Here is a 27886-nt window from a genome sequence, read left to right as displayed (position 1 = left end):
TTGTGTTTCTAGGCCCAAGAAAGTCTCTTCTTCTTATTGGTATCCTTTTGTAGTGGTTTCTTTGCAGCAATTTGACCATGAAGGCCTGATTAACGCAGTCTCCTCTGAACAGTTGATGTTGAGATGTCTGTTACTTGAACTCTGAAGCATTTATTTGGGCTGGAATCTGAGGTGCAGTTAACTCTGGGTCTTCCTTTCTTGTGGCGGTCCTCATGAGAGTCAGTTTCATCATAGCGCTTGATGGTTTTTGTGACAACACTTGAAGAAACTTTTCCCGATTGACTGACCTTCGTGTCTTAAAATGATGGACTGTCGTTTCTCTTTGCTTATTTGAGCTGTTCTTGCCATAATATGGACTTGGTCTTTTACCAAATAGGGCTATCTTTTGATTACCAACCTTACTTTGTCACACCTTAACTGATTGGCTCAAACGCACACCTGTTAATTGAAATGCGTTCCAGGTGACTACCTCATGAAGCTTGTTGAGAGAATGCCAAGAGTGTGCAAAGCTATCATCAAAGCAAAGGGTGGCTGCTTTGAAGAATCTCAAATACGAAATATATTTGAAATTGTTTCACACTTTTTTTTGGTTACTACATGATTCCATGTGTGTGATTTCATAGTTTTGATGTCTTCCCTATTATTTTACAATGTATAAAAGAGCAAAAATAAAGAAAAACCTTTGAGTTTGTAGGTGTATCCAAACGGTATACTAAATACTATATCCACATACTGTCCATAATGTCGATGCATTCAATGCATCACACACACACACACACACACACACACACACACACACACACACACACACACACACACACACACACACACACACACACACACACACACACACACACACACACACACACACACACACACACACACACACACACACACACTAGCTAGCTGTGCCACTTGAGATTCTGGGTTTTACTCCAGGCTCTGTCGCAGCTGGCCGCTACCGGGAGACCTATGGGGCGGTGCACAATTGTCCCAGCGTCGTTAGGGGAGGGTTTGGCCTGCAGGGATGTCCTTGTCCCATCATGCACTAGCGACTCCTGTAGCGTGCTGGGTGCAGTGCACACTGACATGGTCGCCAGGTGTACGGTGTTTCCTCCAACACATTGGTGCGGGTTAAGTGGGCATTGTGTCAAAAAACAGTGTGGCTTAGTTGGGTTGTGTCTCGGAGGATGCAAGGCTCTTGACTTTCGAGTCCGTAAGGGAGATATATAACGATGAGACAAGACCGTAACTACCAATTGGACATAATGAAGAAAAAGTTATTTAAAAAATTATTAACTGAAATACGTTATTTACATAAGTCTAGGAAGAGTCTCAGTGGTACCAAATTTCTTCCATTTAATAATGATGGAGGCCACTGTGTTTTTGGTACCCTTCCCCGGATCTGTGCCTCGACACAATCCTGTCTCGGAGCTCTATGGACAATTCCTTGGCTTGGTTTTTGCTATGACATGCACTGTCAACTGTGGGATCTTATATAGACAGGTTTGTGCCTTTCCAAATCATGTCCAATCAATTGAATTTACCACAGGTGGACTCCAATCAAGTTGTAGAAACAATTCAAGGATGATCAATGGAAACAGGATGCACCCGAGCTCAATTTCGAGTCTCATAGCAAAGGGTCTGAATACTTATGCAACTAAGGTATTTTATTTTTTATAAATCAAATTAAAGTTTATTTGTCACATGCGCCAAATACAACGGGTGTAGACCTTACAGTGAAATGCTTTCTTACAGGCTCTAACCAATAGTGCAAAAAAGGTATTAGGTGAACAATAGATAGGTAAAGAAATAAAACAACAGTAAAAACAGGCTATATACAGTAGCGAGGCTACATACAGACACCAGTTAGTCAGGCTGATTGAGGTAGTATGTACATGTAGATATGGTTAAAGTCACTATGCATATATGATGAACAAAGAGTAGCAGTAGTGTAAAATAGGGGTTGGCGGGTGGTGGGTGGAACACAATGCAGATAGCCCAGAATATAACATATACTGTTTACAGGAAACTCACTCTACATCCTTAGATGACGTTGCGTGGAAAAAGGAATGGGGTGGTGAAATAATTTTCGGTCATGGACAAAGGAACTCAAAGGTTGTGATGATATTAATTAACAAAAATTTGGATCTGAATGTGCAAATAATCAGGAATGATTCGCAAGGAAGGTGGGTCCTTTTGAATATTAAAGTGGACGAAAAGTGTTTTGGCTCATTAATCTATATGGTCCAAATCAGGATGATCCACACTTCTTCAAAAACATTTATACCAGTTTATTGAACTTACAGGCAACAAATGATCTAATCATTATGGTAGGAGACTATAACACGGTCCTCAATGGACCGTAAAGGTAATCACTCTACAAACTATCATCACCTTGCCCTTAAGGAAATCACAAATATTATGGACACATTAGAAATAGTGGATATTTGGAGACTAAAAAACTGGACGGGGATTTAATTACTTAAAAATCATACAATGTGATTTTCTGGATTTTTGTTTTAGATTCCGTCTCTCACAGTTGAAGTGTACCTATGATTTTAAAAAATTACAGACCTCTATATGCTTTGTAAGTAGGAAAACCTGCAAAATCGGCAGTGTATCAAATACTTGTTCTCCCCACTGTAACTTAATATTTCCAGTATAATATAGGTTCAGCAAATCCCCTTATTGTTTGGGACACCTTTAAATACAGTTTCTGGCTAAAGAAACAAGACTAACAAGTGAAATCCATGAACTAATAGTACAGGTAGATAGCAATAAAAATTATACAAAATATGTTAAGGGAAAAACAAAAAGAACTTGAGGAACTTATGCAAGTTGGTTAGGTCATTTACTTTGTGCATGACACAAGTCATTTATCCAACAATTCTTTACAGACAGATTATTACTCTAAAAACAGTTGAAGTCGGAAGTTTACATATATATCTCAGTTTTTCACAATTCCTGACATTTAATCCAAGTATAAATTCCCTGTTTTAGGTCAGTTAGGATCACCACTTTATTTTAAGAATGTGAAATGTCAAAATAATAGTAGAGAGAATGATTTATTTAAGCTTTTATTTATTTCATCACATTCCCAGTGGGTCAGAAGTGTACATGCACTCAATTAGAATTTGGTAGCATTGCCTTTAAATTGTTTAAATGTTTGGGGAAAACGTTTTGGGTAGCCTTCCACAAGCTTCCCACAATAAATTGGATTAATTTTGGCCCATTCCTGCTGACTGAGATGTTGTAACTGAGTCAGGTTTGTCGGCCTCCTTGTTTGCAAATGCTTTTTAAGTTCTGCCCACACATTTTCTATGGGATTTAGGTCAGGGCTTTATGATGGCCAATCCAATACCTTGACTTTGTTGTACTTAAGCCATTTTGCCACAACTTTGGAAATATAATTGGGGTCATTGTCCATTTGGATGACCAATTTGCGACCAAGATTTAACTTCCTGACTGATGTCTTGAGATGTTGCTTCAATATATCCACATAATTTTCCCTCCTTGTGATGCCATCTATTTTGTGAAGTGCACCAGTCCCTCCTTCAGCAAAGCACCATGATGCTGCCACCCCTGTGCTTCACGGTTGGGATGGTGTTCATCGGCTCGCAAGCCTCCCCCTTATTCCTCCAAACATAACAATGGTCATTATAGCCAAACCGTTCTATTTTTGTTTCATCAGACCAGAGGACATTTCTTCAGAAAGTACGATATTTGTCCCCATGTGCAGCTGCAAACCGTAGTCTGGATTTTATAGTGGTTATGGAGCAGTAGCTTCTTCCTTGCTGAGCGGCCTTTCAGGTTATGTCGATATAGAACTCATTTTACTGTGGATATAGATACTTTTGTACCTGTTTCCTCCAGCATCTTCACAAGGTCCTTTGCTGTTGTTCTGGTATTGATTTGCACTTTTTGCACCAAAGTACGTTCATCTCCTCTTCATCAGAACGCATCTCCTTAGCGGCTGCGTGGTCCCATGGTGTTTATACTTGTGTACTATTGTTTGTACAGATGAACGTGGTACCTTCAGGTGTTTGGAAATTGCTCCCAAGGATCAACAAGACTTGTGTAGGTCTACAATTATTTTTCTGAGGTCTTGGCTGATTTCTTTTGATTGTCCCATGATGTCAAGTAAAGAGGCACTGAGTTTGAAGGTAGGCCTTGAAATACATCCACAGGTACACCTCCAACTGACTCAAATGATGTCAAATCAAATCCAATTTTATTTATCACATACACATGGTTAGCAGATGTTAATGTGAGTGTAGCGAAATGCTTGTGCTTCTAGTTCTGAGAATGCAGTAATAACCAACGAGTAATCTAACCTAACAATTTCACAACAACTACCTTATACACACAAATGTAAAGGGATGAAGAATATGTACATAAAGTTATATGAATGAGTGATGGTACAGAATGGTATTGGCAAGATGCAGTAGATGGTATCTAGTACAGAAAGGATCCTGTCAGTTCCAACTCCTAGCCCTCCCGCTCCCATTCCTATGGAGTTAGGGGGGGGCTGCTTCGAGGGGTACCGGAGGAGGAGGCTCCTCCTGCACCAGCTGTGGTCGAAGAGGACACACGGCCGACCGGTGCTGGAGGAGTCCGCCCAGGAGTCGAGAGGGCAGGCGGAAAACTTCTCGGTCACCCCAGGTGAGTCAGCATCAAACTCACCCAGAGCCCCCGTTGGTCATATGTTTGTATAATTTTTTCCCCTTGATTTTTCTCCCTCTTCCCAGCATAAGGCGCTAGTTGATTCAGGTGCAGCTGGGAACTTTATGGATCGCAGACTCGCCCTCAAGCTGGGAATTCCCCGGGTGCCGATAGATCCCCCACTTCCCCGTGCACTCCTTAGATAGCCGGCCATTAGGGTCAGGGCTGGTCAGGGAGGCCACGGTTCCACTGGACATGGTGACGCAGGGGGATCATAGGGAGCGGATTAGTCTCTTCCTTATCGATTCACCTGCGTTTCCAGTGGTGCTGGGGGTTCCTTGGCTGGCCAGTCACAATCCCAGGATTTTGTGGAGACAGGGGGTTCTTCAGGGCTGGTCAGAGGAGTGTTCAGGTAGGTGTATGGGAGTTTCCATTGGTGCCACGTCGGTGGAGAGTCCAGACCAGGTTTCCACTGTGTGCATTCCCCCTGAATATGCCGATTTGGCTATCGCTTTCTGTAAGAAGAAGGCGACTTGCACTTCCCAAGAGTCACATGTACCCATCACAGGAGGAGACGTTGGCTATGGAGACAAATTTCACGGAAGCTCTGAGACAGGGGTACATTCGGCCCTCCATTTCACCCGTCTCCTCGAGTTTCTTTTTTGTGAAAAAAAGGAGAGAGGTTTGCGTCCGTGTATTGATTATAGAGGTCTCAATTCCATCACAGTGGGGTTTAGTTACCCGCTACCTCTCATCGCTACAGCGTTGGAATCATTTCACGGGGCACAGTTTTTCATGAAACTGGACCTCAGGAGCACGTATAATCTGGTGCGTATTCGGGAGGGAGACGAGTAGAAAACCGTGTTTAGTACCACATCGGGCCATTATGAGTACCTCGTCATGCCGTATGGGTTAAAGAATGCTCTAGCCGTCTTTCAATCCTTTGTAGACAAGATTCTCAGGGACCTGCACGGGCAGGGCATGGTTGTATATATCGATGATATCCTGATCTATTCCGCCACATGCGCCGCGCATGTGTTTCTGGTGCGCAAAGTGCTTGGGAGACTGCTGGAGCATGACCTATACGTCAAGGCTGAGAAGTGTGTGTTCTCCAAACGAGCCGTCTCCTTCCTGGGTTATCGCATTTCCACCTCTGGGGTGGTGATGGAGTGTGACCGCGTTAAGGCCGTGCGTAATTGGCCGACTACAACCACGGTGAAAGAGGTACAGCTGTTTTTAGGCTTTGCCAATTACTACCGGAGGTTTATCCGAGGTTTTGGCCGGTGAGTTTGCGATGGTCAGCAGAGGCTGACAGAGCCTTCAATCAGTTGAAGGTGCTGTTCACAGATGCGCCCGTGTTGGCGCACCCGGACCGTTCTTTAGCGTTCATAGTGGAGGTGGACGCGTGGGGTGGGTGCCGTGCTATCACAGCGTTCGGGTACGCCACCGAAACTCCGCCCCTGCACTTTCTTTTCGAAGAAGCTCGGTCCGGCGGAGTGTAACTATGATGTGGGGGACCGGGAGTTGTTAGCTGTGGTAAAGGCTCTGAAGGTGTGGAGACACTGGCTTGAGGGAGCTAAGCACCCTTTTCTCATCTGTACTGACCACCGGAATATGGAGTATATCCGGGCAGCAAGTAGACAGAATCCACGTTAGGCAAGGTGGGCCATGTTCTTCACCTGATTTAGGTTTACCATCTCATATAGACCAGGCTCCCTGAATACTAAGGCCGACACGCTGCCCCGTCTCTATGACACGGGTCGGCCCATTGATCCTACTCCCATCCTTCCAGCCTCGAGGCTGGTGGCACCGGTGGTATGGGAGGTGGACACGGACATTGAGCGGGCGTTACGGGTGGAACCTGCACCTCCACAATGTCCTACAGGTCGTAAGTACGTGCCGCTTGGTGTTCGTGATCAATTCATTCGGTGGGCTCACACACTACCTTCTTTGGGTCATCCTGGTGTGGCGAGGACATTGCGGAGTCTTAGGGGGAAGTACTGGTGGCCCACCTTGGCTAGGGACGTTAGGTTCTATGTCTCTTCCTGTTCGGTGTGCGCCCAGAGTAAGGCTCCTAGGCACCTTCCTAGAGGGAAGTTACAGCCCCTCCCCGTTCCACAACGGCCGTGGTCTCACCTGTCAGTAGACTTCCTTACCGATCTTCCCCCGTCTCAGGGGAACACCACTGTTTTCTAAGTCCTGCCGTCACCTCCCGTTGCCGTCTCCCTACGGCCCTACAGACTGCGGAGGCTCTATTTACCCACGTCTTCCGGCACTACGGGGTGCCAGAGGACATCGTCTCTGATCGGGGTCCCCAGTTCACGTGCCGAGTGTGGAGGGCGTTTATGGAACATCTGGGGGTCTCGGTCAGCTTGACCTCTGGTTATCACCTCGAGAGTAATGGGCAGGTGGAGAGAGTGAACCAGGAGGTGGGTAGGTTTCTGCAGTCGTATTGCCAGGACCGGCCAGGGGAGTGGTCAAGGTACGTACCATGGGCGGAGTTAGCCCAGAACTCACTCCGCCACTCCTCCACGGACATGTCACCATTCCAATGCATGTTGGGCTACCAGCCGGTCATGGTAGCAGAGTCAGACCGAAACTCCTGCGGTGGAGGAGTGGGTGCAGCGCTCCAATGAGACCTGGAGGGCCGTCCAGGAATCCCTCAAGCAAGCAGGTGGACGGCAGAAGAGGAGCGCTGACCACCACCGCAGTGAGGCCCCCGTGTTCGTACCGGGGGACAAGGTCTGGCTCTCAACCCGAAACCCACGGTTTCTGGTTGGGGAAGGTTTTAATAGTTGCTGTGGGTACAACATCACCGATGCACTTGCTAATAAACTCGCTCAACGAATCAGCGTTTTTGTCCGACGCTATGCAGAACGTATCCCAGTCCACGTGATCGAAGCAATCTTGAAGCATGGAATCAGATTGGTCGGACCAGCGTTGAACAGACCTGAGCACGGGCGTTTCCTGTTTTAGTTTCTGTCTATAGGCTAGGAGCAACAATGGTCCAAGATTTTTTCCGCCCAGGTAGCGCATTCGATATGCTGATAAAATTTAGGGAGTCTTCTTTTCAGATATAGCCTTGTTAAAATCCCCAGCTACATTGAATGCAGCCTCAGGACATGTGTTTTCCAGTTTATATATAGCCCAATGAAGTTAATTCAGGGCCATCGATGAGTCTGCTTGGGGGGGGGGGATATATACAGCTGTGATTAGAATTGAAGAGATTTCTCTTGGTAGATAATGCGGTCGACACTTGATTGTAAGGAATTCTAGGTCAGGTGAGCAAAAGGACTTGAGTTCCTGTATGTTGTTATGATCACACCACGTCTCATTAATCATAAGGCATACGCCCCCGCCCTTCTTCTTACCAGAGAGATGTTTGTTTCTGTCGGCGTGATGCGTGAAGAAACCAGGTGGCTGTACCGACTCCGATAGCGTGTCTCGAGTGAGCCACGTTTCCGTGAAACAAAGAACGTTACAATCTCTGATGTCTCTCTGGAAGGCAACCCTTGCTCGTATTTCATCTACCTTGTTGTCAAGAGACTGGACGTAGACGAGTAGTAAACTCGGGAGCGGTGCGCGATTTGCCCGTCTACAGAGCCTGACCAGTAGACCGCTTCTTCTGCCCCTCTTGCGGCGCCATTGTTTTGAGTCACCGGCTGTGATCCGATCCCTTGTCCTGCGTGGTGAACCAAACAGAGGATCCGCTTCGGGAAAGTCGTATTCCTGATCGTAATGTGGGTAAGCTGACGTTGCTCTTATATCCAATAGTTCCTCCCGGCTCTATGTAATAAAACTTAAGATTTCCTGGGGTAACAGTGTCATAAATAATACATAAAAAAACAAGATACTGCATAGTTTCCTGAGAACGCGAAGCGAGGCGGCCATCTCTGTCGGCGCCGGATGTAAAAAATAATCTGTCGATATACAATTGTTGGAAGAATTACTTGTGTCATGCACAAAGTATGTGTCCTAAACTACTTGCCAAAACTAGTTTGTTAACAAGATATTTGTGGAGTAGTTGAAAAACTAGTTTGAATGACACCAATCTAAGTGTATGTAAACTTCCAACTTCAACTGTAAATACACTGCATTTATACTCTGGACTCAGACATTGCTCGTCCTAATATTATATATTTCTTAATATTTTCATTCTTGTGCTTTTAGATTTGTGTGTATTGTGAATTGTTAGATTTTACTACATTGTTGGAGCTAGGAACACAAGCATTTCGCTATATTAGCTGTAACATCAGCTAAATATGTGTATGCGACCAATACAATGTTATTTGATTTGAAGACTTATACCAGTAATACAGTATAAGCTATCAGCAGCTTGATGGATTTTTGCTTCTGTCTATAGATTAGCCTTTTGAGAAGCCATGTGCACATGCATGTGATATTTGTTGTGACCTTTGGGACCTTCATTTATTTACACTTGATTCAACCCTGATTCATGTCAGTCGACTTTAGCCATTGTAATGGGTCATTCCACCAAATGAGTGCCTTTTGCGTCCCTTTGATGTTTTAAGTAGATATTGTGCACCAATATTTAATTTTAAAAGCCTGTTGTATTAAATGAAGTGCCCTTTAGTATAGACCACATTGAACATTTTAAATATAATAAAGACTTGCTCATTTGACAAAATTTAGCATTTTGACATGTGCATCCTCTGTGACTTCTAGGAAGTTTTCAAGTTTTCCAAGTTTTCACCATCATTGCAAAGCCCTGGTTATTTTGTTGCTTTGACGAAGTCATTTCTGAAGATATTTTATTTTGTGTGATTACTGATTAATTTTAAGATAAAACAAAACCTGTCCCTCATTCCCTGTTACATGGACTGAACTCTAGTTGCAATATGGTGAAGCTATTTATTTTTAAATATATTATTTTTCAAAAGAAACATTGAACATCTAATCATAGTGTAAAAGCAGGTGAGCTGGTTCTACTCTTTTTGGCCATTTTTGGGTGTCACGACTCCCACCGAAGGTGGCTCCCCTTCCTGTTCGAGCGGTGCTTGGCGGTCGTCGTCGCCGGTCTACTAGCCGCCACCGATCCCTTTTTCCTTTTCTGTTCGTTTGGTCTTATTAGTTGCACCTGTTCCTTATTGTGTTTCTTGATTTTTGTCTATTTAAATCGGTTAGGCCCGCCAAGGTTTGTGCGGGATTGTTTTACTATTAGTTGTGGATGTTCGATTGTATTTTATTTTTCCGGACATTTGGGGTCCTGTGTATGGGCCCGTCAGTTGATGCACCTTGTGTTTTTGGCGTGACCGTTTTTTTCCGGTAATAAAATATACATTTATTCGAACCCTCTGCTCTCTGCGCCTGACTCCAAACCCACTGTTCTTAACCTGTTGCAACGAGCAATCCCGTATCCGGGATCGTAATTATAGCCTCAAGCTCATTACCATAACGCAACGTTAACTATTCATGAAAATCGCAAATGAAATGAAATAAATATATTGGCTCTCAAGCTTAGCCTTTTGTTAACAACACTGTCATCTCAGATTTTCAAAATATGCTTTTCAACCATAGCAAAACAAGCATTTGTGTAAGAGTATTGATAGCTAGCATAGCATTAAGCCTAGCATTCAGCAGGCAACATATTCACAAAAACAAGAAAAGCATTCAAATAAAATCATTTACCTTTGAAGAACTTCAGATGTTTTCAATGAGGAGACTCTCAGTTAGATAGCAAATGTTCAGTTTTTCCAAAAATATTATTTGTGTAGGAGAAATCGCTCCGTTTTGTTCATCACATTTGGCTAAGAAAAAAAACGTATCCGGGAGTGTAATTATAGCCTCAAGCTCATTACCATAACGCAACGTTAACTATTCATGAAAATCGCAAATTAAATGAAATAAATATATTGGCTCTCAAGCTTAGCCTTTTGTTGACAACACTGTCGTCTCAGATTTTCAAAATATGCTTTTCAACCATAGCAAAACAAGCATTTCTGTAAGAGTATTGATAGCTAGCATAGCATTAAGCCTAGCATTCAGCAGGCAACATTTTCACAAAAACAAGAAAAGCATTAAAATAAAATCATTTACCTTTGAAGAACTTCGGATGTTTTCAATGAGGAGACTCTCAGTTAGATAGCAAATGTTCAGTTTTTCCAAAAAGATTATTTGGGTCGGGTCGGCAATGGACCAGATGATGGAGAGGATGGACCGATGGGCGGACCCCCCCCGGCGTCCGGATCCGGTGCCCTGCGTCTGGCGTTCCCCAGGGAGTACAATGGAACGGCGGCTGGGTGCCAGGGGTTCCTACTACAGCTGGAGCTGTACCTGGCTACCGTTCGTCTGACTCCCTCGGGTGAGGAGAGTGTGAGCGTCCTCGTCTCCTGTCTGACGGGCCGAGCCCTGGAGTGGGCCAACGCAGTGTGGAATGGCCCAGACTCAGCGAGGGATCACTACCCCGAGTTCACCCGCCGGTTCCGGGCCGTGTTCGACCACCCACCAGAGGGCCGAGCGGTGGGTGAAAGGCTGTTTCACCTGCGACAGGAGACGAGGAACGTGCAGGACTTTGCGCTAGAGTTCCTTGGCTGCCGGGGCGGGGTGGAACGACAGGGCCTTGATGGACAACTATCGTTGTAGCCTCAGGGAGGACGTCTGCAGGGAGTCCTCTCCCTCTCCCTCTCCCTCTCCCTCTCCCTCTCCCTCGACGAACTGATTGACATGTCCATCTGACTGGACAACCTAATGGCTGCCCGCAGGCGTCCAGAACGGGCCCTGTTGATTCCTTCTCCAGGCCCTCCCGCTCCAACCCCCATGGGGTTAGGGGGGGCCGCATCAAGGGGGACCGGAGGAGGAGGCTCCTCCTGCACCAGGTGTGGTCGGTGAGGACACACTGCCGATCGGTGCTGGTGGAGCTCGTCTGGGAGTCGGGAAGGCAGGCAGAGCACTCCTCGTTCACCCCAGGTGAGTCAGCACCAGACTCACCCAGAGCTCCCTGTTGGCCATATGTTCTTACTAATTTCTTTTTCTGTTTTTTCTCACTCTCTACAGCTTAAGGCGCTAGTCGATTCAGGCGCAGCTGGGAACTTTATGGATCGTGGACTAGCGTTAAGGCTAGGGATTCCCCTGGTGTTGTTAGACCAACCTTTCCCCGTGCACTCCTTAGATAGCCGACCATTAGGGTCAGGGCTGGTCAGGGAGGCCACGGTTCCACTGGACATGGTAACGCAGGGGAATCATAAGGAGCGGATTAGTCTCTTCCTTATTGATTCACCCGCGTTTCCAGTGGTACTGGGAATTCCCTGGCTGGCTCATCACAATCCGGAGATTTCTTGGAGACAGGGGGCTCTCCGAGGGTGGTCAGAGGAGTGTTCAGGCAGGTGCATAGGAGTTTCCATCAGTGCGACGACGGTGGAGAGTCCAGACCAGGTTTCCACTGTGCACATTCCCTCTGAATATGCCGATTTGGCTATCGCGTTCTGTAAGAAGAGGGAGACCCAATTACCACCTCATCGACGAGGGGATTGCGCGATAAACCTCCTGGTAAACGCTGCACTTCCCAGGAGTCACATGTACCCGTTGTCTCAGGAGGAGACAGTGGCAATGGAGAAATAAGTCACTGAATCTCTGGGACAGGGGTATATTCGACCCTCCATGTCACCCGTCTCCTCAAGAACGACGGAGGTCTGTGTCCATGCATTGATTAAAGAGGTCTAAATTTAATCACAGTGGGGTTTAGTTACCCGCTACCTCTCATCGCCACAGTGGTGGAAAAATTTCACGGGAAGCGTTACTTCACAAAACTGGACCTTAGGAGTGCTTATAATCTGGTGTGTATCAGGGAGGGAGATGAGTGGAAGACCGCGTTTAGTACCACATCTGGCCATTATGACTACCTCGTCATGCCGTATGGGTTGAAGAATGCTCCAGCCATTTTTCCAATCTTTCGTAGACAAGATTCTCAGAGACCTGTACGGGCATGGGGTGGTAGTGTATATCAATGACATACTGATCTATTCGGTCTCTGGTGCGCAAGGTACTTGGGCGACTGCTGGAGCATGACCTGTACGTCAAGGCTGAGAAATGTGTGTTCTCCAAGCCGTTTCTTTCCTGGGTTATCGCATTTCCACCTCTGGGGTGGTGATAGAGCGTGACCGCGTTACAGCCGTGCGTAATTGGCAGACTCCGACGAAGGTAAAGGAGGTGCAGTGGTTTTTAGGGTTTGCCAATTACTACCGGAGGTTTATCTGGGGTTTTGGTCAGGTGGCTGCTCCCATTACTTCACTGCTGATGGGGAGGCCGGCGCACTTGCGCTAGTCAGCTGAGGCGGGCAGAGCTTTCAGTCGCCTGAAGGAGCTGTTCACCAACGCTCCTATGCTGGCTCATCCGGACCCCTCTTTGGTGTTCATAGTGGAGCCAACTCCTGTCCTCCCAGCTTCATGTCTGATGGCACCGGTGGTATGGGAGGTGGACGTGGAGATTGAGCGGGCGTTACGGTTGGAACCTGCACCCCCTCAGTGTCCAGCAGGTGTTCAGTACGTGCCGCTTGGTGTCCGTGATAAGTTGATTTGATGGGCCCATACACTACCCTTTTCGGGTCATCCTGGGATCGAGAGGACAGTGCGGAGTCTTAGGGGGAGGTACTGGTGGCCCACGTTGGTAAAAGACGTGAGGTTTTATGTCTCCTCCTGCTCGGTGTGCACTCAGAGCAAGGCCCCTCGACACCTGCCTAGAGGGAAGTTACAGTCCCTCCCCGTTCCACAGCGGCCGTGGTCGCACTTGTCGGTGGACTTTCTCACCGACCTTCCCCTGTCTCAGGGAAACACCACGATTCTGGTTGTTGTGGATAATTTTTTTAAGTCCTTCCGTCTCTACGGGGTGCCTAAGGACATCATTTCTGATCGGGGTCCCAGGTTCAAGTTCAGAGTTTGGAAGGCGTTCATGGAACGGCTGGGGGTCTGATGGGCAGGTGGAAAGAGTAAACCAGGATGTGGGTAGGTTTCTGTGGTCGTATTGCTGGGACCGGCCTGGTGAGTGAGCGAGGTACGTCCCATGGGTGGAGCTAGCCCAGAACTCCCTCCTCCACTCCTCTACTAACATGTCTCTGTTCCAGTGCATGTTGGGCTACCAGCCGGTCCTGGCTCCATGGCATCAGAGCCAGACCGAGGCTCCTACGGTGGAGGAATGGACACCTGGAGAGCCGTCCAGGAATCATTAAAACAGGCTAGTGGACGGCAGAGAGGAGCGCTGACCAGCACCACAGTGAGGCCCCCGTGTTCGCACCGGGTCTGGCTCCCGACCCGAAACCTGCCCCTCCGCCTGCCCTGCCCTGCCCTTCCGGAAGCTGTGGCCGCAGTGTGTGGGGCCATTTGAAGTCCTGAGGAGGATAAATGAGGTGTGCTATAGGTTACAGCTTCCTACTTACTATCGTATTAACCCCTCGTTTCATGTGTCTCTCCTCAGGCCGGTGGTGGCTGGTCCCCTGCAGGAAGGTGAGGTGCTGGATGTCCCTCCGCCCCCTCTGGACATTGAGGGATCCCTGGCATACACAATACATGCTATTCTGGACTCGAGACGCCGGGTGAGGGGCCTACAGTACCTCGTGGACTGGGAGGGGTACGGTCCGGAGGAGAGGTGCTGGGTACCAGTGGGGGACATTTTGGACCCATCACTACTGAGGGACTTCCACCGCCTCCCCCCGGATCGCCCAGGGCCTCGCCCCCCGGGTCGCCCTCGAGGCCGGTGGCGGCGCGCGTCGGGGGGTGTCACGGGGGAGAGGGAGCGTACTGGCTCCCCTGCCTGTTTGGGCGGTGCTCGCGGTCGTCGTCGCCGGTCTACTAGCCGCCACCGATCACTTTTTCCTTTTCTGTTCGTTTGGTCTTAAGAGGAACTAGTTTCCATTGGGCTTGTTAAACTGGTACCTATCAGATACACAGGGGACCCTGAACACATTTTACTGTGTTGGCCAAAATAGCCAGAACCAACTACTGAAACAATACCTCTTTTGTCTCCTTTTTTCTAGATGGACTCCAAATAGTTTCAGTCCAGGGACTGGAGACAGGGGAGGGAGTGACATGGTTGAGCAAAACAACCCCCCCGGGCCTTACTCAAAGTTGACCTATTTTTTACTGTGGGGTTATAAATCCAAACAGGCTGCAATAGACAACACTGAAGCTTGTCCCAGGATATTTACAGCGTGTTTGCAAGGTTAACCAATGTTACATTATTGGTATTTGCAGTGTCGCTGTTTTTGGATAATAAAATGTAAATGCAAGGTAAACCTAGAATCTAACCTAAAAGATGTGATGTGTTAGGTGCAGGTTTTTAAGATTTGTGGTATGGAATACTTCATCATACAGCTGTATCACTTCATTATTGTAATGTATTTGGCTTTAGATTGACTGCTATTCACCACTTAACAGCATGGGCCCCTTCTGTAAATTTCAACCGACACTGTATGTAGGTAGATTAATTGTGGCATTCAGTTCTCATGGTGCAGAGCCCTTTGGTGCAGAGCCCATAAAATATATAACATGTATTCTAATCACGCTGCGCTTTTCTCCTCTTTAAGATGAACGTGACAGATTGTAATCGTTGCAAAAGGTTCTTATACAAAGTGTTGACTCAGGGGTGTGAATACTTATGTACATTTTATATTTCTGCATTTCATTTTTAATACATTTACAAATATATCTAAAAACATGTTTTCACTTTGCCATTATGGGGTATTGTGTGTACTGTAGATGGGTGAGAGGAAAAATATATATTTAATCCATTTTAAATTCAGGCTGTAACAACAGAATGTGGATAAGTCAAGAGCTATGAATACTTTCTGAAGGCACTGTAAATGCCTTCTATGCTCGCTTCGAGGCAATTAACACTGAACCATGCATAAGAGCACCAGCTGTTCGAGACAACTGTGTGATCTCGCTCGCCCTAGCCGATCTAAGTAAGACCTTTAAACAGGTTAACATTCACAAGGCCGCGGGGCCAGGTGGATTAAATGGACGCGTACTCAGAGCATGCGCTGATCAGCTGGTAAGTGTCTTCACCGACATTTTCAACCTCTCCCTGACCATGTCTATGTTTCAAGCAGACCACCATAGTCCCTGTGCCCAAGAACGCCAAGTTAACCTGATGAACGTACTTTGGTGCGAAAAGTGCAAATCAATCCCAGAACAACAGCAAACGACCTTGTAAAGATGTTGGAGAAAACAGGTACAATAGTATCTATATCCACAGTAAAATGATTCCTATATCGACATAACCTAAAAGGCCACCCAGCAAGGAAGAAGCCACTGCTCCAAAACCACCATAAAAAGCCAGACTACGGTTTGCAACTGCACATGGGGACAAAGATCATACTTTTTGAAGAAATGTCCTCTGGTCTGATGAAACAAAAATAGAACGGTTTGGCCAGAATGACCATCGTTATGTTTGGAGGAAAAATGGGGAGGCTTGCAAGCCGAAGAACACCATCCCAACTGTGAAGAACGGGGGTGGCAGCATCAGGTTGTGGGGGTGCTTTGCTGCAGGAGGGACTGATGCACTTCACAAAATAGATGGCATCATGAGGGAGGAAAACTATGTGGATATATTGAAGCATCATCTCAAGACATCAGTCAGGAAGTTGAAGCTTGGTCGCAAATGGTTCTTCCAAATGGACAAAGCCAAATGGCACAGCCAGAAGAGGACTGGCCACCCCTCATAGCCTGGTTCCTCTCTAGGTTTCAGCCTTTCTAGGGAGTCTTTCCTAGCCACCGTGCTTTTGTAATAGTATAGCTTCCGTCCCTCTCCTTGCCCCGAACCAGGGACCCTGTGCACTCAGGCAGCAGTCACGATCGAAGCGTCGTTACCAATCACTCCACAAAAGCTGCGGCTTTTGCAAGGAGAGGGAAGGAAACTAAACTGTTACATTGATGCTGTTGACCCGGATCACTGGTTGCTACGGTAATGCATGCGGTCATAAGGGGGGTGAGTGTAACCGATATGAAATGGCTAGCTAGTTAGCGGTTGTGCGCGCTAATGGCGTTTCAATCGGTGAAGTCACTCACTCTGAGACCTTGAAGTAGTTGTTCCCCTGGCTCTGCAAGGGCCGTGGCTTTTGTGGCGAGATGGATAATGATGCTTCGAGGGTGTCAGTTGTTGATGTGTGCGGAGGGTCCCTGGTTCGGGGCGAGTATAGGAGAGGGGGGGAAGCTATACTGTTACACTTCTACACCTGCATTGCTTGCTGTTTGGGGTTTTAGGCTGGGTTTCTGTACAGCACTTTGATATATCAATTGATGTAAGAAGGGCTATATAAATTGATTTGATTTGACAATGACCCCAGCATACTTCCAAAGTTGTTGCAAAATGGCTTAAGGACAACAAAGTCAAGGTATTGGAGTGGCCATCACAAAGAACTGAAAAAGTATGTGTGAGCAAGGGGGCAAAATGACTCGGTTATACCAGCTCTGTCAGAAGGAATGGGCCAAAATTCACCCAACTTACTTTATAAACAGTTTAAAGGCAATGCTACTAAATACTAATTGAGTGTATGTAAACCTCTGACCCACTGGGAATGTGATGAAATAAATCAAATCTGAAATAAATCATTCTCTCTACTATTATTCTGACATTTCACATTCTTAAAATAAAGTGGTGATCCTAACTCACATAAGACAGAGAATTTTTACGGGGATTAACTGTCAGGAATTGTGAAAAACTGAATTGAAATGTATTTGGCTAAGGTGTATGTAAACTTCTGACTTCAACTGTATATAGACAAGTTATCATCATTGTGTATTTATTATTCTATTATTTTTTGTCTATATTTCTATTTTCTCTGTGCCCATTGTTGAAAATCATTTCCCTGTTTTGCCCCATTTACATCTTGACGTGTTTCATTACACCGTACGTCATCTTCACGGAGTCTTGACCCGCTACTGAATGGACAAGTGTAGTGTTTGTAAGGAGAGACTGTCTCTTGTCAGAGATCACATTTATTTTGGGAGATTGCAAAATATTACCTTTTTTATTCAAGACAGGATAAATATATTGTTTCAGGTGATAATAAAACGTGTTTTGTTTAGTTACTTTTTCCTCAACTTGTTTGTCTATCTTTAAAGCAAGTCAAGCTAGCTAGCACTGCGGAGCAGTGAGCTAGCTATCTAAAGGCTAGGCTAGGTTGGAGATGTCATTGTAGCTAGCGACCTTCACCTAATAATTATCATCAAAAACAAACATCATTGACATCACAATAAACTTAAACGGGAGGCAACAGTCATATAATATAATTGGCTTAACAGAGAATGCGAATTATTTAACATCACTATTAAAATAGTACTCACTTATAGGATTGGGTAATTGTTTACAAGTTGCTAGCTATCCCATAAAGCAATCACCAAAAACCACATATTTTCATGTTCTTCTGTGGTTTGGTAACCTTCTGTTCTTTGACGAACTCTGGTTGGACTGGAGATGACGCAAAGTTTGAAAAATGTCTAATTATGCCGCGTCCGTCTTCGCAACAGAGCCTTCAACCGCACTCCATTATGGACGTCCCCATTGAAATGCAAGACATTCGGTGCAACTTAACGGAGTGCTTATGGGTATTGTGAACAAGGCTTTCGTCTACTCCTGTTACGGAGCATGTGACAAATACAATTTTATTTTATTTGACCTTGGTCATTTATCGGTGTCATTATGTTGTTTTCCTTGGAACAGACTGGATGGAACAATGTGTCTGGATAGAATTCCTTGCCTATTATTGTCAGAAGTGAGTTCTCTGTTCAACATCATTTTTTATTTGTAGTTACGAAACAAAATAGTATTTTGGTTCCACCAGAATTTCAGAGAAAATAATGAATCTCTTCTTATCAACCTCCCACCCCTTGTTATGAACCACCACAATGCTATTTTCATGTCTGGATGATGGCAAAACACACCATTTAGTAAATACCAACATCCACACCGGGTCTAGGTACATTTTGTAGGTGTGATTCATTGTAAACCACTTCAGTTTTGGTGCTGTTTATGAACTGCATATTAACTATATGTTTCTATTATATCTGCAATTGAATGGTGGCTGGGTTCATGTGCCTTGTGAGATTATCATTAACTAACCTGTACCATAGATAACACTGAGCAGAGCACGCAAAGCCTCCTTGGGTCACAGTATTATGAAACAAATTATGTCCAACTGATTAGCTGGAACAGTTCAAAATTACAATTTACAAGTCAAATTAGATGCATAAAATTGAGCCTTGAGGACTCCTTATGAAAACTGTTTTTATCAATAAAACTACTGTCGAAAACTACTGGACAAAAAAACCTTCACCAGGTGAAAATGTAGGTTATATTTGTATTGGTTGTGGACCTCTGTTCAAAACACACAACTATTTTTTTGTTTTCATGCACCTAGTCCCATGTAAAGATTACCTTAAAAGGGCCTGTTTGTTTTTAGCATATTATACTACAGATGTAGGATCGTAATTTGAGCAAGTTTGCTAAAGCAGGAAAATAATTTCGGCAACAACAGGAAATGTGAATTATTATGTTGATTCAAGTCTGAAATTTAAAAGTAGAAATTACATACTTCAGAACCTTTTTAAACCGCAAATACACCACAAGTTTCAAATGCCCTGCATTGCATGAAAGTTCTACTGGAACAGGGTGATCAAATTAAGATCCAACATCTGTAAATGGGAGGGGTCCATTGCTTTTACGTTCTTATTGCATGATTGCTATCAGGTTAACCTCAAGTAGTCATCAGTGCTCCGTTAATATTTCACTTACAGTATATTTGACCGACTGACGTGCGTTTTACTGGATGTTTCAAGGCAAGTCTGATATAATATACAGTAGTGAATGCTTCTCGTGTTTTTTTTACAGTAATGCCTCTTGCAGGAAGATATGTTATTGTGTCATCATCCATAATGTAAAGTTTATCAGGAGGTTTCAGGATATTGGTATCATTCAGGGGCTGGTGAGAAGTCTTATCCTGAGGGCTCTTCCTGTTTAGGCAGAGGAGTTATTATGTGTCCTGCTGGGTATGATTCTGCACAAGAAACTGACTGGAGTCAGACAACATTTTAATTTACATTCCACTGACAAAATAATGCATGGGCATATCACTACCTCTGAAAGAAGAGAAGGATGAGAATATAACTTGGTTCACCTTCTCCCCTGTAAATGTATGAAATTATTTATGTAATAACCAATGACACACTGAAACCTGAAGGCTCCCCTATTGTATGAACTAGCTATGTAATATCCAGCTGTGTGTTTCTACACTGCTCTAACACCAAGGTGTCGCAAGACTGGAGTTTCCTTTCAGCACTCCTCTGGCATGAGCGGTCAACAGACAACTATTTGTCATGCTGCTGATCAAGGTGTAAAATGGAGTCTGTAGTAGGGGTATGACTTCAACCCTCTCCGATGCCTCACAGTCAAAGCCAGTTGTTTAAAACGTGTCAGTGACACGAAGAGAGCTTTGCCATTATTAGGCCCTGCATTGTGGCATACCCCTGAAGAGGTGATGAAAAAGTGACTAGGGATCATGAATGTTTTGTACAATATAACATTTTATTTCTAAAAAGATCACATACACTTTAAGCACACATTCAAGAGCACAATAACCAACCTTTTTTCACAGTAATAATATAAAATAGTGTACATACATACTTCAGCCACACCACTGCTCAACACTCACACCAGAATTACACGTATAGAAATAAGAACAATCACCATTCATAGAGCCCAGTTAAACATAGAATAGGTCCACCACAAGGCGTAGTTCTGTAATACTGACTTAACATTATCAGGGCACTTATTGGGAAAGAAAAACATACCAGCATTAACTCCTGTATGAGACAACAGGCCGTGATAATTACATTTCCTGATTGTATCTTATCAATACAACTTCACATTGCATCAAATACAATAATAAGCATTTGAAAAGAGATACATGAGACAGCAATGTTGAGAAATCAAATGACACGAGTCTTCATTAAAAACATATATTTTGAAGGTACAAAGGATGTTGAAGGTACATTTTATAATTTGCCTTATTTACTGAGAAATGTATATACATTTGTATTTTATTTTTTCACAGATGGATGATACCACTATTACCCTTCAATATGAAGGACATCCCATTGGTCCGATCCCACCACATACTGTATGTATGGAAATCAGGAAGTTCATCTCAATCAGTGCATTTGCTTACGATAAATTCCAACCCTGAAAATGGGCTAATACCAGGTTACAGATTGTCAAACTTAAATTTCAATGGATATTTGTTTTATAACAAGAAGGATATTGAGAAGGCACTAACTTACTTTACACAAGAATCACATGTAAAATAAAAAATAAAATCAATTGCTTCCATCTCTCTGATCATATTAAGAAAGTATCTCTATGGTAACCAAATAGCAGTAGAAACTAGCCATGGTTCATTTTTCCATACACTTTTTATTTCTTGATGTGCTTCATTGCATTCAAAGCAGCTTTTGACATTTTAAGATAAGTTATGTCACTTGTACTGCTATCCCTCTGCTCCAAGTGTATCCCTGTTATAACTCTTCACTGTAGCTGAAAGTCTTCCCTAATTTCACCAGTAGTTGGCACCATTCTCAATTCGACCCCAGCTTTGCAACCCAGGAAAGAGTCCACTTGATGAGCGGGGACTTGCAAACTGGTCAAACCCCATCTCCAGTAGTTTACTGGAGTTCTTGTGCTCTTCTGGTTTCTTACGCTCAACAGGGGTTTTGGGCATTGTTTTCACATCGTCTCCATTCCACCCAATTGGTTTGAGAATGTAGTTTTTACCGTCATTATTGTCCCAGAAAACCTGGTCTTTGCTTCTGAAGCATATGCAGAATTCGAATCTGTTATAAGGAGGTACGTAACGGGGCAGTTTGAAGACAAAGGCGAATGTGTCTGTGTCCTGGAAACTGTAGACGTTGTTCATAAAGGTGCAGTCAATGTCTGTGTAGGTTTTCCATGAGTCAACAGTTACCCGGACATGGACAGATTTCTCAAAGCCAAGGTTTCGGACTTTCACGGTGCCCGTGAGTGACTTATCCTGCAGTGTGCAGTTTTCCAGGCACACAGAATTCTTCAACAGCCGGTTCCGGAAGGCCAGATAGTCTGCAGCGGGTTGGGGAAAGTCCAGCGCCAGGCTTCGCTTGGTGCAGATCTTCAGCTCCATGGTGGCATTCTCCAGGTCTATGAGGTCAAATTGAAAGTTGGACAGCGCAGGCTCCTCATCAAACTTTGAAAAGACGTGGATGGCTGTGAGGGACATGCCTTTGGAGTCGGCGAAGACCACTCTCTTCTTGCCCTTTGAGGTCTTCATGGTTGTCTTGGGGCTCTTCCAGACCAGACTGGGGCCCTCCAGGGGCCTCTGGGAGCAGATGCAGGGCTGTAGGGGCTTGTAGTGGTTTGCCCGGTTCCTGGCCCTCAAGTCCTCATGGGAACTGAGGAAGCTATGGAGAGGTGGCGAGTGTGTGATATACATGCGCATAGCGATGTCTACAGGCATAACAGGAACCGACATTGCTGATGAATTTAATACGTGGAGGTACCTGAGGAAGGGGGAACAAACAGAATGTATTTTAATAAAGTCCTTCAATATTTTTTCTTCAGGTCTTTTGAGGTCCCAAAATGTCTTCATCTAAATGTGTTCATTATACACTTCACTATATTATACAGGTCAATGTCTAGGTACGTAACGGGGCTCCGTTAAGTACCTACTAAATGTATGTTTTTAAGTCTCATGATATTACATGGCAGTCATAATTTTTGGAAGAACATCTACTTCACCAGAAAAGTTGTTGCCAAACATAGATTTTTGTTCAGCTCACATGATCGTGCTATTCCTAAAATCTAAATGAAAACCAAAAACATTTTAAAATGATCAATACAATATTTTATTCTGCTTACAAATTGAGAACCCATCCAAATGAGTTATTGCCTTGAACTGCAAACATCTACTTTAAGACTACATAAAAAAAAACAATGATCCTTACCTCGTGGCACTCATTTGAAAAATGAAGAGAGAGGTTCCAAGACAAAGATGATTGAACAAGATATGCTTTAAAATGTACTGTAATAACGAGTTTTTTTCAAGTATCTTGTCATGAATTCATAACTTGCAGTCAGTAGTGTTGAGCAGGCATGCCCCCCTTGCTCTCTCTGAAGTTCAGTCTCCCAATGCATGAGAGCCAGTGATTTCAACTGCAATTTCGAGCCAATTTGCATATTTTGCTCACATAGTTTCTCACACAACCAATCAGAGAAACTATGCATTGGACTCTAGCCAACCCACATGGAGTTTTGCATTTGAGGGGGGCCAGTTTGGATTACTCATACTGACACTTTCTATTTTAGAATCATTGTAGACCTCTGCTGGTATTGATCATGTGCTGCAGACAATTCACTATTTCTGGTTCATGTGTTTAACAGGGGATATCTAGTCAGTTGTACAACTGAATGCATTCAACTGAAATGTGTCTCCCTCATTAACCCAACCCGTCTGAATCAGAGAGTTTAAAATTGAAAAAAATATGAATGAGACAGAAGTTAGGCATGTCTTTTAAATGGAAAAGAAATATGATTTTAGCTCATCTCAGTTTAATGATTTTATCTCCCCCTAGAGATAAAATCAAGTGCATTTTGAGAAGTCATTTGGGGATTTTCTTTTGATCAATTGTTTGCAAGAGTGCTATTTAAAGTGTATTTACTGGCTTAATCAGTTTTGGGCCATAGACATAAGTTAACTATTATACATCCTCTAAGACCAAATTCATCGATTTGAATCTCTTTGATATAAGATCTAAAGCCACTTTCTAACAATAAACAGATAATAATATAGTCACGCTGGTCGCCAAACCTATCTCAAATTCTAGATTAAATCGAGGCTACAGTGTCCATAAAGATGGGTTGCCATGTACGCAGTGTTCCTGCAAATTGGGCTACTTTGAAAAGGATGTGACGTGAAAATGTATTGGTCACGGGTGTCGGGGTTTGGGGCTACTTTTACGTCGCACCGCGGCAGCTATGGTATTTCTCTATGGGAAAAAAAGGTTTCCCTGTGACCCGCTGCTGCTGACTATCAGGCAGTGAGGCAGACTGTTGCTGAGTGAGTGAGCTAGTGAGTGGTGGGGAGGACCTAAAGGGGTGGGTGGGTGTGTATGTTGAGAAAGCACTGCAGCAGGCAGCTCAGTCCAATATTGGCTGATGAGTGAGAGGAGCCAGAGCAGTACTCTGTAAGTCCAGTTGGCTATTTAGATCGTCTTTATGGAAACACTTATTTTTTCCATAAAAACATATTCACATGCTAGAACTGCTCCGCATCAAGAAATAATGACAGCAAAGCACTTGAAAACGACTCGATAAATTCACTTGGACGTGGTTTAAACTCCATTCTAATGTCTACTTTGCTTATGGAAAACGGCATCAAAAAAAGTGTTTTAAGCATGGTCAGTCCTTGGGTCTCGGGGCTGCTCAAGATGAAATTGGAAATGGAAGTTATGGAACTCCCTGGCGTGCTTCTGTTGTGAAACTGACATTAAATATGGATAATGATACATTTGCATCTGTTAGTAGTAATCTGCATAGTCATTTATACTGTATGCCATTGTAGGCCACTGTAGGCTACCATTTCATACAATAAATATGTTCAAATTATGATATCACTGGAATCATTGCAAATCCATTTGTGCCACTTGTGTAACCTACCTGGAGCAGCCAAACGGATTTAATAAAAATCATGTAACTTCAATTTGTTGTTGTAGCCTTTTAGGAGTGGGACAGCCCCAGTAGCAATTATTAGTGGCAATGTTTAGTTAATTGAATTTGAAGTTATCAAAGCTCTATCGCAATTGCCAATCAGTTGTTAGAACGCATTAGATTGACAAAAAATAGTCCGTCAGATTAGGCAACAGGTGATTGAAATTATGACTCTATCCTCAGTAGCCTATTCAAGCAGGCTATTGGGAACAGAAGCTCTTCTTACCTCGAAGTCACCTCGCTATTCATGTTGAATAAATGAGTCTTGACAATTTGAACTAAGCAAAGTTCAGTGTACTTCTACATCTACATACATTTAGCAGACTATCTGAAACGGGATGTAGGTCTATCAGGGGCTATAGACTCCCTGCATCTAGCTAAGCAAACCATGGCACAAACATTGTTTGAAGTACAATAAACCAACATAGCTACTGTAGTAGGTCAACGGATGTGTGCTGGAAAACCTTGGTAGAGCATGGGTGGAGTAGGCATTGTTTGTGCTCATGTGAATTTCCGTTATTTTTCGGCTTCAGACCAATGCCTACTTCTCACATATTTTGGGGGTTTTAAATTAGTATATATAAATCAGTCATCAAATCACTGTGTGTGTTTTCCTATTCTTTAAATTGAATGAATATATTTGATGTTAAAAGATTGTTCAGGATGGCAACTTAATTCCCTTCAATATTTGGGCCGTAGCAAGCTCCTTCATCAAAGCACTATTGCAAAACATTTGCAAGGATAACTGTGGGCATGTACAGTGCCTTGCGAAAGTATTCGGCCCCCTTGAACTTTGCGACCTTTTGCCACATTTCAGGCTTCAAACATAAAGATATAAAACTGTATTTTTTTTGTGAAGAATCAACAACAAGTGGGACACAATCATGAAGTGGAACGACATTTATTGGATATTTCAAACTTTTTAACAAATCAAAAACTGAAAAATTGGGCGTGCAAAATTATTCAGCCCCTTTACTTTCAGTGCAGGTCGCAAAGTCGCAAAGTTCAAAGGGGCCGAATACTTTCGCAAGGCACTGTATAGTGAATGCATTATGTGTTGTAGTTGCCAGTTATTTTGCTCATGGTCATGGTAGTTAGGTATCTGTACTCATAGATTACATTCATGGTTTAATAAATATACACATGTTCAGATATGGCAAAATAAATCTAATACTTGAAAACAAAGTAAAATTAAAAAGATATAGGAATACCAGTATGTCATGAATAGTCCAAATGTTTCTGTATTAATTTTGCCATACTAATAGCTGAGGTAATTATGTTCATTAAATGCTTTATAATCATTAATATAAATTAATTTAATATGAAAAGAAGAATTGAAAGGACGCAACCATTTTGGAGGACCTGGCTGAAGATCCACAGTATAACAGCCATTTGGGAGTTGGTGGTGTTGAGTACTGGCCCTGAGCATTCAGAGATGTGTATCCCAACCAGAGATGAATGTGAGATTTGTGTAATACTGCATGCTCCTGAGTTGGATAGTATAAATATTGCAATGTCCTTATCCCTGACCATTACAGATGATCAATGGGAGTGGGACAGCCCCAGTTGCATCTTTCTCCACAGTGGCTCCACTCACATTAGATAGACACTCACATGTGTCAACACCACTATCAGTCTTCCACTGTGTGTTTAACTTGACCTCCAGCCACATAGTTATTTTAAACAGGTGTGGAATCCGCTAATTCATCCATATCAGCAATTGCCGATCAAAACTAGCCTATTTGTTTATGGTCAGGGATACTGGATTGAGCAACGTTGCAACACAAACCTGGCAAAAAATTGAGAAGTTCTGACACCCTGAAAGTCCAGTCAATGACTTATGGATTTTCCGACAGGTCAGTTGGCATGGTTAGGTTACTGCCTGCCCACCCACTGACCTTGCAGTGCGTCGTGGCCTGGTGGTCAGGAGAGGATCGCTCTTGCTGATTGGCTGAAATCTGTGATATGCTTGGCTGATGAAACATCTCTTTCTTTGCCCTGACACCAGTGGTAATACATGTAAATCATGTTGTAGGCAGTAGCACATTGAGGAGAGACTTTAACTTCAACCAAAGGTGTCACACTCCTTACAGAGTATGACAGAAAATAACAGAATACCAAGCCCTCCACAATGTTTTCATGGGTAGAGAGGGACAATAGACTGGAGAAGCACAGCGTACAGTAAGGGGAAGGTTGCACCATTGGATGTAATGTGTTGTGACATACTTCAACATTCAATTTGGCAGTCAGTCAGCCTGTGTCTGTTTGAGTATAAAGTGCAGGAGCAGAAGCCAAGAAATTAATTCCAATTTGTGAACATTTTGAGGAGGTCTTACCTGCTTGACTTTTTCCACATTTTTTTTATGTTAAAGCCTTAATGTAAAATTGATTAAATGTATTTTAATTCCTCATTAATCAACACACAAAACCCCATTTTGACAAAACAAAAACAGTTTTTAATATATTTTTTGCAATTATATTACAAATAAAAACTAAAATATCACATTTACATAAGTATTCATACCCTTTACTCAGTACTTTGTTGAGGCGCCTTTGGCAACAATTACAGCCTTGAGTCATCTTAGGTATGATGCTACAAGCTTGGCACAGCTGTATTTGGGGAGTCTCTCCCATTCTTCTCTGCAGATCCTCTCAAGCTCTCTCAGGTTGGATGGGGAGTGTCGCTGCACAGCTATTTTCGGGCTCTGGCTGAGCCACTCAAGGACAGGGTCGTTGTCCTGTTGGAAGGTGAACCTTCGCCCCATTCTGAGGTCCTGTGTGCTCTGGAGTGGGTTTTCTTCAAGGATCACCCTGTACTTTGCTCCGTTTCCCTCGATCCCGACTAGTCTCCCAGTCCCTGTCTCTGAAATACATCCCCACAGCATGATGCTGCCACCACAATGGTTCACAGTTGGGATGGTGCCAACTTTCCTTCAGACTTGACGCTTGACTTTCAGACCAACTTAAATCTTGATTTTATTAGACCAGAGAATCTTGTTTTTCATGATCTGAGAGTCTTTAGGTGAATTTTGGCAAACTCCAAGCAGACTGTCATGTGTTACTTTTTGTATTACTTTTTATTATTACTTTTTATTTTAGCCTACTTGGTAATTATTTTCTTCTTGAACTGCACTGTTGTTTAAGGGCTTGTAATTAAGCATTTCACAGTGAAGTCTTCACTTGTTGTATTCGGTGCATGTGGCAAATAAAGTTTGAATTGTTTTGATGTGCCTTTAACTGAGGAGTGGCTTCCGTCTGGCAACTCTACCATAAAGGCCTGATTGGTGGAGTGCGGCAGAAACGATTGTCCTTCTGGAAGGTTCTCCCAGAGGAACTCTGGAGCTCTATCAGAGTGAACATCTAGTTCTTGGTCACCTCCCTGAATAAGGCTCTTCTCTCCCTATTGCTCAGTTTGGCCGGGAGGCCAGCTCTAGGAAGAGTCTTGGTGGTTCCTAGGATGTATTTTTGTTGTATAAAGGGA

At 43.8% G+C, this 27886-nt stretch overlaps 1 protein-coding gene across 2 annotated transcripts; it reads right to left on the bottom strand.

Moving 5' to 3' along the window:
• Positions 1-20175: 20175 nt before the first annotated feature.
• LOC118369801 (protein phosphatase 1 regulatory subunit 3C-B-like) lies at positions 20176-24608 on the bottom strand. 2 transcript variants are annotated; one of them, XM_035754508.2, is made up of 2 exons: positions 24355-24608; positions 20176-22199 (listed from the first exon to the last, which is right to left on the bottom strand). In XM_035754508.2, exon 2 carries the CDS (start codon positions 22169-22171, stop codon positions 21224-21226), a length of 948 nt encoding a protein of 315 aa, XP_035610401.1. In that variant the 5' UTR covers positions 22172-22199; positions 24355-24608; the 3' UTR covers positions 20176-21223. The 2 variants fall into 2 exon arrangements, with proteins under 2 accessions (XP_035610401.1, XP_035610400.1); XM_035754507.2 differs by lacking the exon at positions 24355-24608 and adding an exon at positions 22644-23664.
• Positions 24609-27886: the final 3278 nt, after the last annotated feature.

This window comes from Oncorhynchus keta, chromosome 36 (assembly GCF_023373465.1).
Source record: "Oncorhynchus keta strain PuntledgeMale-10-30-2019 chromosome 36, Oket_V2, whole genome shotgun sequence".
NCBI lineage: Eukaryota > Metazoa > Chordata > Actinopteri > Salmoniformes > Salmonidae > Oncorhynchus > Oncorhynchus keta.
Note: the sequence above shows the minus strand (reverse complement) of the source record. Positions and strands in the feature narration are given on the sequence as shown.